A 17,250-nucleotide genomic window follows, 5' to 3' on the forward strand; every position below is an offset into this window, starting at 1 on the left:
TTCAAAATATTGTCCACCCAAAATATTTTAACATTTTTTTTTATGTTACATTTACTTACTAGGGAATGAAAGGGCCACTAAGCCCCACGAGTGCGCGGCGAGAGAGCAGCTTACGGGCTTGGTTCCTTTCCCAGTGTGAGCGCAGAGGATTCTGTGCCCACTGATAATGTTACTTTGGTTGCTTATCGCGGTGCTAATGATGGGTTTGTAGTCCTGCCACTTCTCCATTGATTAGCTGACATTCTTCTGTAAAGAAGACTTCTCCGCCCCTTTACTGTTTCTTTTTAATGTAGTATGGGTGATGGACTTAATGTCTCAGTTTTTAAATTAGTACATCTTTATTATGGAGCATTTGGGGAAACAGAAAAATTCCTACGTGTGATCCAGTCTTCTTCCTTTTGTTGTTGTTGTTGTTGTTGTTGGTGGTGGTGGTGGTTTTGTTTTTTGGAGACAGGGTTCTCACTTGTCCTGGAACTTGCTTTGTAGACCAGGTTGGCCTCAAATACACAGAGCTCTACCTTCTTCTGCCTCCTGAGTCCTGGGCTATAATGAACTCTTTTAAACACATCTCTCAACTTGAGTAATCATCATTATAAGACCAATCTATTTTTATATGTACTGTGATCTCTCACCCCCTTCTCCATTAAAGCATTTTGAAGCAGTTTTCTAGAATACTTTTTCATCTACAAATATTTCAGTGTTCATGTCTAAAAGATAAAGACTATCTATAAAAGTATAGCCCCAGACATTGTGTGGTAGTGCATGCTTCTAATCCAGGACTTGAGAGGCAGAAGCAGGCAGAAATCCAACCTAGTCTATAGAGAGTTCCAGGCCAGCCAGGGCAACATAATAAAAGCTTATCTTAAAAAAAAGAAAGGAAGAAAGAGGGGGAGGGGAGGGAGAGAGAACAAAAAGAAAGAAAAAGAAAGAAGAAAAAAAGGAAAAAGGGAGGGGAGGGAAGAGAAAAACGCTGCTACATGTGTGGTTTGCTGTTACAATCCCAATTTCATTGCCATTCTCATCATACTAATCATCCGGGATCTAGACAGAGGTTGATACCTCTTAATTATCTTCTGAATGCTCATTGCCACCTGGGCTTTCCATTGTACTTCATTTATTAAGTAAAGCTCGTTGTGTTTTAGAACTTCCTCCCTGGAATCAGAAGTTCAAGGTCAGTGAGCTTGAGGCCAGCCTGGAATACATAAGACCCTGATTCCAAACAAAAAAGAAAAAACAAAAAACAGTTTTTTTCTTACTGCATTTTGCTGGCTATACTTTAACATGTTTCTCTTGTTTTAGAGTATAATTTCTGGAAACTACTAATTGGATTTGAGGCTTGGTCAGATTCACCTCAGGTGTTTTTGTCTTCTTTCAAGTGTGTTTCATAGATGATATTGTAAATCTCATCATCAAATTAAGCTATGAGGCACACTCTGTCTGCTGGTCTTTTTCTGATTTTAAGATTAGCTGGTGCTGGGTGATGGTGGCCCACTCCTTTAATCCCAGCACTTGGGAGGCAGAGGCAGGCTCATCTCTATGAGTCTGAGGCTAAACTAGTCTTACAAAGGGAGTTCCCTGTCTCAGAGGGGAAAAAAGATTAATCAGTAAATCAGTCTCTTAGAAAACTCCACTCCAGCTGTATTCATTGTCCATTAATATGGGCTTTGTATGCTTTATTAGGGTACTTTAAATATACGTAATTTTTAAAATTATGAAATTGGCACATGCTCTTTGACAATATAGAATGGTATAATGAGAAAAAAAATGCTGCCTCACCACTCCAGCTTATGTTTAACATTTTGGTATATTTTATTTTGTTATTTCTTTTGTGTGCTTTTTTAAAACAATTTATTATGTATGTATATAGTGTTCTGTCTGCATGTATGCCTGCAGACCAGAAGAGGGCACCATAACTTATTACAAATGATTGTGAGTCACCATGTGGTTGCAGAGAATTGAACTCAGGACTTCTGGAATAGCAGTCAGTGCTCTTAACTGCTGAGCCACCTCTCCAGCCCCCTTCTTTTGTATTCTTGCCTAAGTTAATCCTGTTTTTGAACATTGGCTTGTTTAGTTTTCATTGTTATAAATAGTGCTTTGAGAAAACATCTTGGTAAGCTGAGATTGTCTCAGGGTAGATAAGCTATAATTCACCAGTCAGAAGATAGATATTACTTTAAAAGTCTAACCAGGTATGATGGTCAAAGCATGTAACTCTGAGCTACTCAAAAGGACAAGGAATCGAGAACACAAGTTCAAGGCCTGCCTTGGATTACAGTTAAGTTCAAGGTCAGCTGGCCTGGGCAACTTAATAAGAACTTGTCTGTCTAGAAGTTAAAAGTACAGTTCAGTGGAGGAGCATGTATAAAACCCTAAGTTCAATGTCCACTATTGCAAAGACAAAAAAGTTATTTTAAAGTTTTACATATAACGTGTGGTACTTTGAATAGGTATGTCCCTATAGACTCATGTGTTTGGATGCTTGGCCCATAGGGAGGGGAACTCCTAGGAGGTGCGACCTTGTTAATGTATCACCGTGGTGGAGGGTTTTGAAACTACCCCAGTACACAGTTCACTTCCTGTTGCCCACCTCTTCAGCACTATGTCTGCCTGTACACTGCCATGCTTCTCTCCATGACAATAATGGGCTAAGCCGGAAAATGTAAGCCAGTCCCAATGAAATGTTTTCCTTTATAAGAGTTCCAATGGTCATGGTGTCTCCACAGCAATGAAAACCCTAACTACAACTTAGTGTCATTGTGATGACTCAGTGGGTAAATGTGCTGCTATGAAGCCTAGGGATCTAAGTTCAATCCCCAAGATCCATGTGGTGGAGAAGAACCAACTCCCATAAAGCTCTTGTCCTTTGACCTTCATATGCATATCACCACACAAATGTACTCACACGTTTGACCGTGTATATACGTATGTACACACAAAATAAATGGGTTAAATATAATAAAAAGACAGGTAACAAAACTCTATGGCAAATTGCTTAAACAAAAATTTAAGCTGTCAAAGACATGATTGAGGGCTGGGTATGGGGCCCACGCCTTTAATCCCAGCACTTGGAGGCAGAGGCAGGTGGGATCTCTCAGCCAGGTCTATAATAGTGAGTTTCAGTACATCACAGTGGGACCCTGTTTGGAATAAACAAATAAATAAATAAAACAAAAACCACTGATTGACTTGTAAATGTAAGGGTTAATAGGAATTAGGTCAGTTACTTTTTCTGTGGCTTCTGAATTGTTCAGTTCATGATAGATTGAGGAATCAAAGAAATCTAATAGTTCTGGACTTTCATTTCTACATAAATGTGTGTTTTCGGTATAAACTTTTCTTTAGGGTGGTAGTATTGATAAAAAAGAATGTTTTATATGAATAATGTTTACTTTATGAGGAAAGATATTGAGCAAACTAGGCACACTAGGCAATCTAGTTTTTTTTAATTCTCAAAAATTTAATTTACTAAAATAAATAAAAATTAATATAAAATGTTATCAGTAACTTATAACTCATTAAGTAAATTGAAGAACCATTAATCCACATGGATACTAGTAAATGATTACATTGTAAGTTTGATGAGAAACAGATATTTACAGTCACAGATTACCTCCCCACAAAACAACTATTACAAAAGTAAATATATAGAGGAAAGACACAGCACATAATTGCTCTTGTGATCAATATCAACTTCATAATAATAGGGAAAATCTAAATTAGAGATCATATAATAGAATAAAATGAGAAACAGCACATCTGTAATACTCTTGCCAAAAAAAAAAAAAATGCATGATTTACTCATAATGAAACAGAAAAGTCAATTCAAGGACACTACATGAATTCTACCCTGGAGAGTTAAGGTCTTGAAAATCAGACTGAAGCAGTCTAAGAAATGTAAGTAACCGAATCCACCAGTCTGAATGGCCTCAGTCTTTGTTAAAGGCCATTGTAGACAAGATGTTAAACTGGAAAGAATCTAAGTTTTAAGTGCTAGGGTGTATTAGTGTTAGCCTTCTCATTGCAAAGATGACATCACAGTTACTTAGTGTTGTCAATTACGAAAAATACTAAAATAGTCAAGAATGGTGGTGGCAAGACTGAAAAACCATGAAAGATGGGCAAGCAAACGAGTATGCCGAACAGGTAAAAAGTGTTAGGCAACAGTGCTTTCCTGTAGGATCGAGAGCTACAAATCAGTGCTTAAAATTAGGCAAATTAGTTTTACACACACACATACACACACACACACACACACACACACACACAAGCACTGTATGTTAAGGGCAAGAGTTGAACATTCAAATGTACCTCTGAGAAAGAAACTTAAGAATGTTACATAGTGGTAGGGAATTTACCTCATATTATTGAGGTTCTAAGTTCAATCCCCAGTATCACAATGAAATAAACAATAGGCACTCTTATTTCTAAACTTGGAAACTACTACAGCCTGAGCAGGGATGAGAGGTCTTCAGCATTGCCAATCCTGGCTGTGGAGTCTATCATAAATCATGTTCCAGGGGAGTAATTTATAAGCTTGAGATCTCTAAGGTTTTAAATGTACCATTGTTAAAATGGACCCAATCATATCTGTTTTCTCTTTTTTTTTTTTTTTTTTTTTTGTGGGAGGAGGGGGGATTATAAGGACTTACTTAGGAACTATCAACATAATTACATAATTATGTGGGTGTTTTGAGTTGGAAGTTATCAATAAAATAAAATTGTTGAGGCTAGCACCTGAGAGAACTAGAGTTTATTAAGTGAAAATGTGATGAGAAAAATAACTGTGACTGAAGCTCAAGGTGAGCGAAGGCAGCCTTGACACGAGTCTCTGGCTGAGTTAGTTGCATGATTAATCAGCTTCAAAAGACCTTTATATGTTTTACCATGTTAAATGTACTTTGGTATTCAATTTAATTTTAAATATGAGTAGTATGTGTGCATATTTGAATGGGGACTAGGGAAGCATGAACATCTACCACATATGTGGAGATCAGAGGACAGCTAGTGGAAATTCAGTTCTCTCCTTCCACAGAGTGGGTCCTGTGATAGAGTCTGGTGTAGTGGGATATTCACTTTGTCTCCTTCTGTGGCACTGACCACACCCATTGGGGGGTGGAGCCATGGGTGGAAGTGACCTGTGGAAGGAGGTCTGAGGGGGCCAGGAAAGGCTCTCTCTTTCTGGCGTGACTCGGACAGGAGAGGATTGGGTTGAATTTCCTGGTGTTCATCTGTCTAGGTTGTAAGTTATTTCTCCCTGAATAAACATCTATTCGGCCTATTTGTTTATCCTGATCCTTATTTACCGCAATAGTCTGGGGCTCAACTCAGGTATCAGGGTTTGAGGGCAGTGTCATCCCAGCACTTAAGAGGCAGAGGCAGGAAGGTCAGGAATACAAGGTGAAACCAACATGTGCTACATATACATAGCAAGTTCTAGAACAGCTTGGGTTGCATAGCAAGACTCCGTGTTGAAATAAAGAAGGAAAAAGAAACACATGCCTTCATACACATGGACATAACAAAAATATGAGTACAGAAAGGGGAAGAGAGGTCCCCCTTTCTCTGTGGAGCCCTGGCTGTCCTGGAACTTGTTCCAGAGATCAGACTGCCCTTGAACTCACAGAGATCTGCCTGCCTTGGATTCCCAAATGCTGGAATTAAAAGTGTGTGCCATCACACCTGACCATATCCTGTTTTTTACATGTGTTCTAGGGATCAAACTCAGGTCCTGATGCTTGTATGGCAAGTACTTAACTGCAACCTAATTGATTCAGTATCTGGTATAACCCAGATTATACAAGCTGAAAATTCAAGTAATTCACAGGCTAGGTTTTTCATGAACTGGTAAGTTTTCTAAATTCTCTCCTTTTCTTTCCTTTTCCTTTCTTTTTTATAAATGGGAAGTGTTGACTCGGAGACAAAGAGAGGCCAAGAACAAACGTGAGACTGCCCTGGACGTCAACAAGTAAGTAGGCACAATGCATTCATCATATTCTTGTCTAACACACCATTACTTGCACTGAGTGAAGAGACCACTTCCTATTACCATATTTCTTTGGTTGCCCATCCTTCCTTTATTGTTTGAAAGCTTGTATTTCTTTTTCTTATTAATAGTTTATTCAGTGTACACGTCCCATCTATTACTTTTCAGTACATTAAAATGACCCTGCGTCTGCACTACTCTTAGGCCTCTGTTTGCTTTGAGTTTATATATTGGTGTTTAGTGCTTTGGGGAAGCAGTGAGCATTTTGCAATGTCATATAGAAGTTGAGTTGCAAGAGGTTGAGCAATATAGAAGACTTCCTTGGGATGTGGGTTGTAGCTCGACTAAGAGAACCTTCTGAGGAAGGGGTTAGTTAGGTATAGAGGCTGCCTCCTGAAAACAAATGCATTTCTAACAGTGTGTTAGAATGGCGAATTATTAGGCAGAAACTTTTGATTTCAGGGTTTTTTTTCTTCGTTAAAATTTTGTTTTCATTAAAATATATACATACTTTCCACCTTCCACTTTCCAACTCCCCGTGTCTCCCTCTTCTCCCTCTCCAATTTATGTCCTTTTTTCTTTGATTATTATTGTTATGCTTGTGCATAGACACAGACGCACATAAATACAACCTGCTGAGCATGTGAGCATCACTTGTATGTATGTGATTTCTAGGCTGACCACTGGTATTAGATAACCTTTGGGGCTGATCCCTAGGAAAGATTAATTCTTTATCTCTAAGTAGTCGTTCGTTGACTGCAGTTCTTTGTATAGGTTTCTCTCTGTGTCATGTTGTTGAGATATCGTAGGTGTAGCTTTTAGGAAACTGGCCAGGTGGTGGTGGCTGAGGCACACATCTTTAATACTAGTTCTTGGGAGGCAGACACAGAGACACAGGTGGATCTGTGAGTTCAAGGCCAACCTGATCTACAGAGAGAGTTCCAGAACAGCCAGGGCTGCACAGAGAAACAAAAAAAGATTATGTATATGAGAGTTCTATCCTAATGTGAGAGTTCTAATCCGAATGTATGCCTTTATGCCAGAAGAGAGGGCATCATATTCCACTAGAGATTGTTGTGAGCCATCATGTGATTTCTGGGACTTGAACTCAGGACCTCTGGAAGAGCAGCCAGGGCTCTTAACTGCTGAGCTATCTCTCCAGCCTTCCTCTGTCTCTTAAAATCTTTCTGTCCCCTCTTCCATGATGTTCCCTGAGCCATAGGTTCAGGAATTGTATTGTAGATATATCCTTTAGGGCTGGGCTTCCCACAATCATCCATTCTCTGTATTTTGACAAGTTACGATTTTTTATCATGATCTCCATTTTAAAAACTAATGTGTGAAAATTCCATTAAGCTTGTACAAATTAATGGAGTCCCATACAATGTTTGAGTCATGTGTACATTTTGTAATGTTTAAAATCAGGCTAAACATCTATTCATTCATCATTTCTTTGTGGTAAAAACATTAAAGACTCTTCTAGCTTGTTAAAATGTAATCACCCCACTATATAATAGTAAATCAGAACTCCCTATTACTATCTAACTGTAACTTAGTACAACTAACAACTTCTTCCTTCTCTGGGATCTTGCTTTAATATAGACCTCTTGGACAATATCCTCATATTGCTTAAGTTTGTTTTGCAACTGTGTTCTTGGACAAGACACTTGTTTTCATTTTTGTTTATATTCAGTATCTAATAAGATGTATCTGAGATAGCACTTAAAGTATTAGTTGTTTAATGAGACCTGACATCATATGCCAGTTGTCATTGTAGATACTTCATTTACTTTATAATAAACAGTGGGGTGGCATTGATTTATACAGGACCTTGTGTGAGCTAAGCAAGCAGTCAGCTGCTGAACTATGCCCTCAGTGACTTTTCATTTCCTTCCTTCCTTCCTTTCCCAATAAAGGTAGGTTATTTGTAACTAAGTCATGTGGCCAACAGTAACAAGTCAAAGTCTGCCTGACTTTAAATGTCCAGGTCTTCCCTGTCGTGCTGCTGTCTTTGTATGTTAGGTTATTCCAAAGGAACTGGGATTTTAGATCAAAATAGGTTAATCAAAATAGGAACCTTTATAGTCAGTGCATTTTTGCCAGTGAAAAATGTTTGTTTCTTTCTGTAGTGTACAAAACCATGTTTCAGGATTTGAGGAACTCTTGGAAAGTATCTGTTTTCCTCTCCCACCTCCCAAATTGTGTGTGGAGGTCAGCAGACAACGTGTAGGAACTGATTTCCTCTTCTCCATATGGGTTCCAGGGATTGAACTCAGATTAATGACAAGTTCCTTCTCTTTCCTTTTTTATTAGGGAAAAGTGATCATAAAAAGGGGAAAGGAGATGGGGGTGGGGTGGCTGGAGACCAGCCTCTCGGGACAGGAACAGCAGGAGAGAGGAACTGGGGGGGGGGCACCTCTTATCTATAGAAAGCATTTTCTGCAATCTTCTGATTATAGAGCATTTTCCTTCAAAAAATTGTCAAGATGCTTGAAAAAGTGGTAGTTGATTAGAAGGAGATCAGATAAATAAAACAGAATCTTGTAGCCCAATTTGTTCAACTTTTGAAATGTTGGTTGTACCTTATGCCATTTGGTATCCTGGAGGTGAATTTGGGCTTTTTCTGTTGGCCACTGCTGGCTGATTCAGGCTCTGCAGTGTATCAGATCGACAGCAGACCACTAAGCAGTTACCCCGGCCAGCCTTATTTTGTTGCATTGTGGCAAGTGCTTTGGAGCTTCTTGATCCAGGCACTGAGCCGGTTGGTCATCGATAGTTGTTATACACAATTCACTTTTTGTTACATGTCACAATCATAATAAATGGTTTGTTGTTCTGTAGAATAAGAGGGATCACAGTTCAGAACAACTTGAATTTTCTTTTTTTCCCAGTTCAGTTATGAGATACCCACTTACAAAATCTTTTCACCTTTCCAATTTTGTGCTTCAAATGCTTGAACAGCTTGCATGGTTCATTCACATTGAACTCTTTGGCAACTTTTTCCCCCCAAAACAGGGTTTCTCTGTATTGTTTTGGAGCCTGTACTGGAGCCAGCTCTTATAGACCAGGCTGGCCTTGAACTCACAGAGATCCTCCTGCCTTTGCCTCCTGAATGCTGGGATTAAAGATGTGAGCCACCAACACCGGCTTCTTGAGTCAATAAGAGAATTCCTCTGATGCTCACTGTCTTCCTGTGGCTGAGCTCCAAGCTCCTTACCTTTACGGCTCTGGAACAACCACTGTATTGTATGTCCCTTATCAGTTCCTGGGCCAAAAACCTGTTGGTTTCAAATTGTTTCAGCTGTTTTACCACCTATTTTGCCAAATAAGAAAACTGCTCAAGTTTTTGTTTCACCCCATTTCCATATTATAAAATAAATAAAAACAAGTAATATGCCGTTAACAAAAACCAATAAAGTAAAAAATGTACATTAAAATGATGTATATCATAACTATATTTGAGAGTATATTTTATTATCAGATGACAAATTTCAACAGTGCAGAAAACAAAATTACTTTTGTACTAATCTAATAGTAAGAATTAATAGTGCCTTTTGCAGTAGTTGACAAACTTTGAAGATACACTGATCTAACCTTTCTCATAAGGTAGAGTTTTACTCACATTCTTCCAGGTAATTGAGTAGATCTTATTTCTGTTATTGTCCTTTAGAGAAAATCTTTTATAGAGCAAATCTTTACCATAGTTACTGAATAGTAATGGTCAAAAAGGAAGTTTAAGATGAACTTATGAGTCAGCTATGAGTTCTGATATTTATTAGTTGTAATAACCAGAGGGGCTGAAGAATTAATTGAGAAATTATGTTGAAAGGAACTGACCACAGAGAAAATCGTTAATAAGTATTCTTCACCAACTCCCACAGTTCTGTCTTCATTGATACATCAAGAACAATCTTTCCTTTCTCTAAATGATATTGTTATAAAAAGATGACAGTAACTATGTTATTGTGCAAAAACTTGTGGCAGAGCCAGCCACATGCTTTAGTAACTTCCTAGTTGATGCATCAGGTTATAGGGTTAAGGCGTTAGCATATAGACAGACTTGATTTACTAGCCGAACAAATCCATCCACTATGGTAAGACTCGCACTATTGACTTAATGCTTTTGGTGCTCCCTTTTCTGTTGGAATCTTAACTTCTCTTTGAAGAAACGATTGCACTTAATTTCAGAAGAGTTTGACAGACTGTTCTATGTCTGAGGAGCAACCAGCATTGTTTGAGATAGTTAGAAGAACTGATTTTATTACCACCCCACTGCTTCGACAGCAGGCTACAGAGACACAACCAGGGAGAACTGCTAATCACTTAGTCCCTGTGATTGGCACAGGGTTAATTTAATGGTGATCCCACTGAGTGAACCTGCATTGGTTGACAAGTCTCCTCTGCAGACATCTCTGAGATGTAAAAAGACAACTTGGAACTGCCTTCCCTCTCATCCCTCCCACCCTCTTCTGATTGCCCAGGAAGGAGAAGTGTTACCTGTGTAAGTCCCTGGTCCCGCTTGAAGAGTACCAGAGCCACGTGGAGGCCTGCCTCCAGCTTGCGAGGGATGACGGAGGAGATGGGACTGAAGGGGGTAAGAGGGCAAGAGTGTGTGCAGCTGCGCAGGGGAAGCAGCAGCGGCTGAGGAAGCCCAAGGTACGTGCTTTAGGGAAACCACACTTCTGTCCTCCCTGTTCATCTGCGTGTAAGATCTGTGCTTGGGAAGGGGAGGGTGTGCATGTGTGTGTGCATGCATGTATGTGCATTTATACATGGAGGCCAGAGGTCAGGTCAGACTTGGGTGTTATTCCTCAGGAATCATCCACCTGTTTTGAGACAGGATCTCGCATTGGATCTGGGGTTTACAGATTAAGGATGCTGCCTCAAACTAATCCACTCAGATTAATTTTTAATTGTTAAAAATTTAATTAAGTTTTAATTGCTATGCTTTTTATAGTACATACAGAGTTTCTACTCTGATGAAAACATAATGGTTTAATTATGGAAAGCGCAACTTTTAATGGTGTTTTACCATGCAAGTACCTATGTTTATGCCAGGTGCCGACTTATCCTATGAGACAAGGTCTCTCATTGAACCTAGTGTTCATTGATTAGCTAGACTTGCTAGCCAGTTAGCTCCAGGAATCTACCTTTACCTACCCCAACCTTCATGCTAGCATTGTAGCTGCTTGGGACCATGCCAGCTTTTTCAATTTGTGTTGGGACCCAAACTCAGATGTTCATTTTTCACAGCAGTCACTTTTATGACGATATCCTCCTATTCCCAAATTACTATATCTTTGGTTGTATTTTGTGAGAATGTTTGATTTTAAAAACTGCTATTTGAATTGTTAATTTGTAATGAAATTTTGGCTTGGGATTAAGACAAAGTTCCATCAGTTTCTGATACGACCCTAAGCATATACCTGTCAATTTGTAGTATGTATTTATGTGAAGCAGTGTTCTTAGCACTGATGACAATAAAATAAAAATATCAGTTAACTCTGAGAAGCATTGAAGATGCTCTGCATTTTACAGTGTTAGATAGATATTCAGCAAGGATTTAATTCTTAGCCAGGAATTAATTCTTATGTAAAAATAAACAAGTATGGGCTGGAGGTTGTGACTGATTCAAATAAAGGATTATTAGATTGCATTAAAAAAAAAAAAAAAGAACTTGCCAGGTGGTAGTAGCACAGGCACTCAGGAGGCAGAGGCAGGCGGATCTCTGTGAGTTTGAGACCAGCCTGGTCAACAGAGCGAGTGCCAGGACAGGCTCCAAAAGCTACCAAAAAAAAAAAAAAAGGGCAAAAAACCCTTTTTTTTTAATATTTAAAACTTTTTATTTTATGTATATGACTGTTTTACATACATGCATGTGGGCGCTGTGAACTGAAGCTGAGTCCCGTGGAAGAGCTCTCCATCACTCAGCCACTGGTGTATTGATTTGTCATTATTGCCTATACAAGTTGCCTGTTCTTAATTCTCCAGCCCAGAGGCTCTTTGATGTGGTTTGTGGACTGATTTGATTTTATGCTGAAGCCATTCTTGAGTCTCTCCCTATCTCTCCCTCTCTCCCTCTCTTTCTCTGTCTCCCTCTCTCTCCCTCCCTCCCTCCCTCTCTCCCTCCCTCCCTCCCTCCCTCTCTCCCTCTCTCCCTCTCTCTCTCCCACTCCCTCTCTTCCTTCTTCCATTTCTTTTTCACAGGGACTCCTTGTGTAGCCTTGACTGGCCTAGAACTCAACCTGCTTCTGCATGCTGAGTCCAGGGGTTAAAGGCGTGCACCGCCCCCCCCCCCCAGAAAGCTGCGTTCTTGATATGGTGTTGTAACCTCTTCCTTACAGTTTCTCCTCTTCTCATCTATTCTCATTTACTACAAAGAAAAGACTAACCTAATGCCAGCTGGGCCACCACATTTTTCTTCTGGTAAAGACTTGATCTGGGCTAAATTGTAGTCAGGCTTTTCTTTGGGCCACCCGCTCACAAAAAACAACACAGAAAGTTGTATTAATTATGAAAGCTTAGCCTTAGTTAGGCTTGTTTCTAACTAGATCTTACTCCTTAAATCAACCCATTTCTGTTACTAACTTTTTGTCTCATGGCCCTGTTACCTCCATACTGCCCATCTCCTGGCGTCTCTGTACTCTTCTTCGTAGCACCCTCTGCCCGGGAACCCTGCCTACCTATTGGCCATTCAGCTTTTACTAAACCAATCAGAGTGACATTTTTTCACAGTGTACAAAAAGATTATTCCACTACACTAAGTCAATTGTGTTTTAAATCTTGCCGTGAAGTAACCCTTGTGTCTTATTTTTCTCTGTCACAGGAAAAAGGCCCAGGTCAAGGTAGACTGCTCAGTCTCTTGGAACAGTCTGAGCACAAGACCACAGGTGAAGACCCCGAGACCAATTTTCTGGGTTTCTGTGTAGGCCTTCCAGTGAAGATAGCAGATCTCGACTTTCCCCTGATTGTTGGGGATTATGAGTAAAGTGTTTTGGAGCCAATCAGCCAGCCTTTGAAATTTAACCTAGGCAGTCTCCTCCCAAGGAAGGATGAAAGATACTTTCTTACCTATCATAGGTTTGCTGTAATGCTTTATAAAGCCTAGAGTCTAAACCAGGAAGTACTTGTTCCAGATTGCAAAACATGCCAGAAAATAGATCTATAGGAATAGTCATGGAAGTCCGCACATGCAGACATTACTGCCTCTTCTAAATGTTTGTAAATCATTCATATGTTACCTTTCTTTAGCTTACTGTCCCAACTTACATTCCTAAGAAATTGTAGGAAATAATTACTCTTTGTGTTAGAAGTATTTAGGGAGCATTAGAGTAGATTCATAAGGAGCATTAGTAATACTCACTTTAGAGATTGCAAGGATTATATCTAGTCAAGCACTGTGTTTCCTGCCATGAGTAGGCTTTTGATGTGTGGTAGATGCTATTGTTACTATTGTTCCTGTTAGTTGCTATTGTTAAAATTTACCAAATGCAAATTGAACAGTAACTTTTTGCTTGCTGTCTAGTTATAATACTTTATTACCACCAAGCAAATCTGTTTTGCTTTGTGATGACTGTAAAACAAGCATGTCTCACATCCTGCTTCTAGATCACCAGGTCATGAATCTCTCAGGTGGCAGATTTCCCTTGGAAGCCCATATTGCCTGAGTTGAGATCTGAAGTTGATTTATTCAGAAATGATTCATTGAGAAGTGTTCACCTGCAGCTGAGCCTGTTGGATGCTAATGCTCAGATTCCATTGGTCTAAGGATTGGAGATCTGAGCTACTTGAATAGCCCTGATGAAAAGCACCAGACAGTGGGAAACTATGACTGCTAATGTTAGTTCTTTTATCTCTCCAGGTGTAGAGAAGAAAAGCAAGTCTTCAGAAGCAAGACCCTTCAGGTAAGTTGGGGTGTGCACTGAAGTGTGTCTGTCAGCAGTTCCGGCAAGTGTAACCCTGATGCTGGAGTCTTTATGTAGAATGATAGTTAAAACACTAAAATAGAAATCACTGTAGAACTAATACAATTCTTTAACTTGTTGGCCCTCTTACATCTGCAGTAAGAATTCAATTCCCATCCAAACCTGAATTTTAGCAGATTTGGGAATTTGGATCTGACTCCATAGTCTCTCCATGTCTCTGTGGCTTTAAGTTATGTGATTTAGCCAGTAGCCTCATCTGTTGAAGCCGAATGGTATAACTTAACATGGCTAGAGTATTACAGAAATTCTGTGTACTAATATATTTAATATAGTGCATAGCTCATACTTGGTGCTTACCAACTTCATATTGAACTTAAACCAGGCATGGCTGGCCACATCTTTAATCCCAGTACTTGTGAGGCAAGATGCAGACTATGCAGACTGATCTTTGAAGTTATGGCTGAGTGCTTAAGAGCACTGGCTGCTCTTCCAGAGGACCCAGGCTCAGTTTTAGGATCTGCATGGTGGCTTCAGCCATCTGGGAGAGCCAGACTCTCCTCTGTCCTTGAAAGGCACAGGCATACATGTGGTATACAGACATATTCAGACATACATGCAGGCATCTTTACACATAAAATAAAAAAGCTTAAGAGCTGGATGGACATATTACACACATACACACACTATGTCTCACTTGAATTTTTACTTTCTGTCTAGGATACCTTCACCAGAGGTGGAAGAGGCTAGCTGCAGCGGAGAGATGCAGAGTTCTGTCTCACAGCTCAACTTAAATGAGTCTCCCATCAAGTCTTTTGTTCCTGTTTCAGAGGCCACAAATTGCTTAGTGGATTTTAAAGACCAATTCACTTTCCGGTCACGGACCAAATCAGGCAGAGGAAGGAGGAAAAAATCTTGAATTTTTTGACTGGAGGTTGACCAGAACCGTTATTGCTGGGTTGGTCGTGTTCATTAGTTACGATGGTCTCTAGTTTGTTGTGAGAGTTTTGACCCTGTCGTTGTCACCAGCAGTACCCACTCAGCATCTTGATTTTTATAGTATTCTGGTTTACAACAGTCTGTTTGAATTTGCTTATAGTTAAAATATAAATATATTTATCTATGTTTGTATGAATTCTTATTTCAGTATATGAAGATTTTTCTTTATGTTTCTGTTGTGAACTTTACCAGTGGGAATACCAGGCACAGTTAGCTGTTTAAACCAGATGTTTTTTTCTTTTGCTGCTACAGATACATGGCAGCCACAAATTCTGTTCCAGTGGTAGTACTAGACAGCAGTACACGTTCTCTACAGTGCTAGCTGAGCTCTTCCAGTGCAGAGTAGAGATGTGGTTTATCTTCAGGTGGGACCCAAAATGAGAAGTAACTAACCAAAGGAGATGATCAAACAAGGGCGCAAAAGAGTCAGCGTTGGCCCTGGCTGATGGGCAGTTGGTGAAAGGGACTATAAGAGGTGGGTAGGTGTTAACAGGATCTTAGACCAGGGTAAACTAGCGTACAACTCAGAGGCCTAACTTCTGATTCATCACATCTGAAGCTGCCTTTTATTGTAAAATGGAAATGAGATGTATGCCACACCGGGGATCCCATAGATAGCTGCATTGGAAGACCCAGTACAGACATTAAGGACTATGCCATACCCTGTGTGCACAAACTCTGAGTTATAGTCAAAATGGAAAATATCGACTCCCACCACGACATTGTCTTGCTCTTGGAGGGTGCTGACACTATGACCAGTATCACACATACATCTCTTATTTTTTGTCAATCACCACAGCCCAGCAAATATATGTACTGTTATTTGATCCTTGTAGAAACTCATTATAACCAACTCTGAAATGAAGAAACAGATAGTGAAGAACAAGAAAGGACTGTATCCCCACGGCTGTGAGACCAGTCATGGCCTCTCCATTTCTAAAGAAAAGCGTGTGCTTTGGTAACAGCATTGATGGTTTTACTGTTTTTCCTTCTGAGGAAGAGTGTACCAGATACAGCCCATCAGCGTAACCTTCACCTGTATCTCTCAGAAAGTGGTCATTTAGGAAGAAGATCTCTATAAATGCTAAAGTTTGTATTTCTATATTTGAGGTCAAGGGAAAGTGCTGCTTCTAGAAAGAGATTAGCTTAAAATTGAGCCATTTCTAGAGAATGTGAGCCATCGGCTAAGGGTATGGATTAGCTAGACTGGAAATTCTCAGCCTAAATGGGACTCAAGGAAAGAGAAAACTTGCCAAACCCCACAGCTGCCTTGGGGGGGGGGGCTGCTTGTTTGTCCAGTCTATTGTCTCCTTGCTGTAGTCTGACAGTAGGTGCATTAATCAGAGTACAGAGATAAGTGACAATTATGTCAGATTAACCCAAGTCTGCACCCAACTTCTGAAATAAGTTACACAGCCTCTCTTGGACTTAGTTCAAGTATTGACAAAATGTTTATAAAGATGCTAAACACATTTGCTACAAATGTGTAGTGGCAGCAACTATTACTAACATTACTCTAGTAGGATTGCAGTGAGGGGTGGAAGGACCAGAGAGGTGGTCTGCAGCTGCTAGAGGAAACATTTGTCTAAGGAATGAGCACATTGGCATCTATTCAAGACCCATGAGCCACAGGAAGCCTGGGTCTTAAACACTTAGCTTTCCTGGGGCCTCTGGGTAGTTCTGAAAGATTGCCAGCTGATGGAGAATTTTAAAGCTCCACGAACGAAACAAACTAGTGCTATAAACTGAGGGAGGGAGACTTGTATGTAAGAGCATCATGGTTGTGTTCATTTCACCCTTTTCAGGGCCCTCTGTCAGAAGCTGTGCCTGGCCCACTTCACACTATACTCACAGGGCTTTATTGCAAATACAAATAACCCATTTTCTTCATGTCTCAGAACAACTGAGACACATCTACCATTTTCTCAGGGATCTACTTGTAAGTTTGGACCATCCTACCACCCATAACAGCTTAAATATTTGAACTGTCTTGGCTTCTTTTTCTTGCTGTCTTCCTTCCAAATTCCCTCATGACTAGGTATAAGGCCCTTACGTTTGGGTTCAGGTTAACACAGGGTTAGCACTTGCATGAGCCAACATTCTATCTAGTTCATTTTCATCACCTTAATTAATTTCAGCTCTGTTTCGGAACCTGAACTACAGTATATGATTAGGTCTAATTCTGGGGAATCCAACTTGGAAGTAGACATCTCGAGTCTACTGTAAAAGATAAACATCTGTTGGGTGGTGGTGGCGGTGATGGTGGGTGGTGGCAGCGGCAGAGGCAGGTGGATGGGTCTCTGTGAGTCCAAGGCCAGACTGGTCCACAGAGTGAGTTCCAGG

The 17,250-nt window shown here is 40.0% G+C and overlaps 1 protein-coding gene across 2 annotated transcripts in view; it reads left to right on the forward strand.

Annotated features, from left to right (window-relative positions):
• The window catches only part of Uimc1 (ubiquitin interaction motif containing 1), a 60,652-nt gene extending 45,621 nt beyond the window's left edge, over positions 1-15,031 (forward strand). For both annotated transcript variants that reach the window (XM_051194240.1, XM_051194241.1), the window contains 5 exons: positions 5,908-5,968; positions 10,468-10,642; positions 12,813-12,876; positions 13,848-13,890; positions 14,629-15,031. In XM_051194240.1, the coding sequence (XP_051050197.1) occupies positions 5,908-5,968; positions 10,468-10,642; positions 12,813-12,876; positions 13,848-13,890; positions 14,629-14,827 (542 nt within the window). In that variant the 3' untranslated portion in view covers positions 14,828-15,031. The remainder of the gene's footprint in view (positions 1-5,907; positions 5,969-10,467; positions 10,643-12,812; positions 12,877-13,847; positions 13,891-14,628) is intronic.
• Positions 15,032-17,250: the final 2,219 nt, after the last annotated feature.

This window comes from Phodopus roborovskii, unplaced genomic scaffold (assembly GCF_943737965.1).
Source record: "Phodopus roborovskii unplaced genomic scaffold, PHOROB, whole genome shotgun sequence".
Taxonomy (NCBI): domain Eukaryota; kingdom Metazoa; phylum Chordata; class Mammalia; order Rodentia; family Cricetidae; genus Phodopus; species Phodopus roborovskii.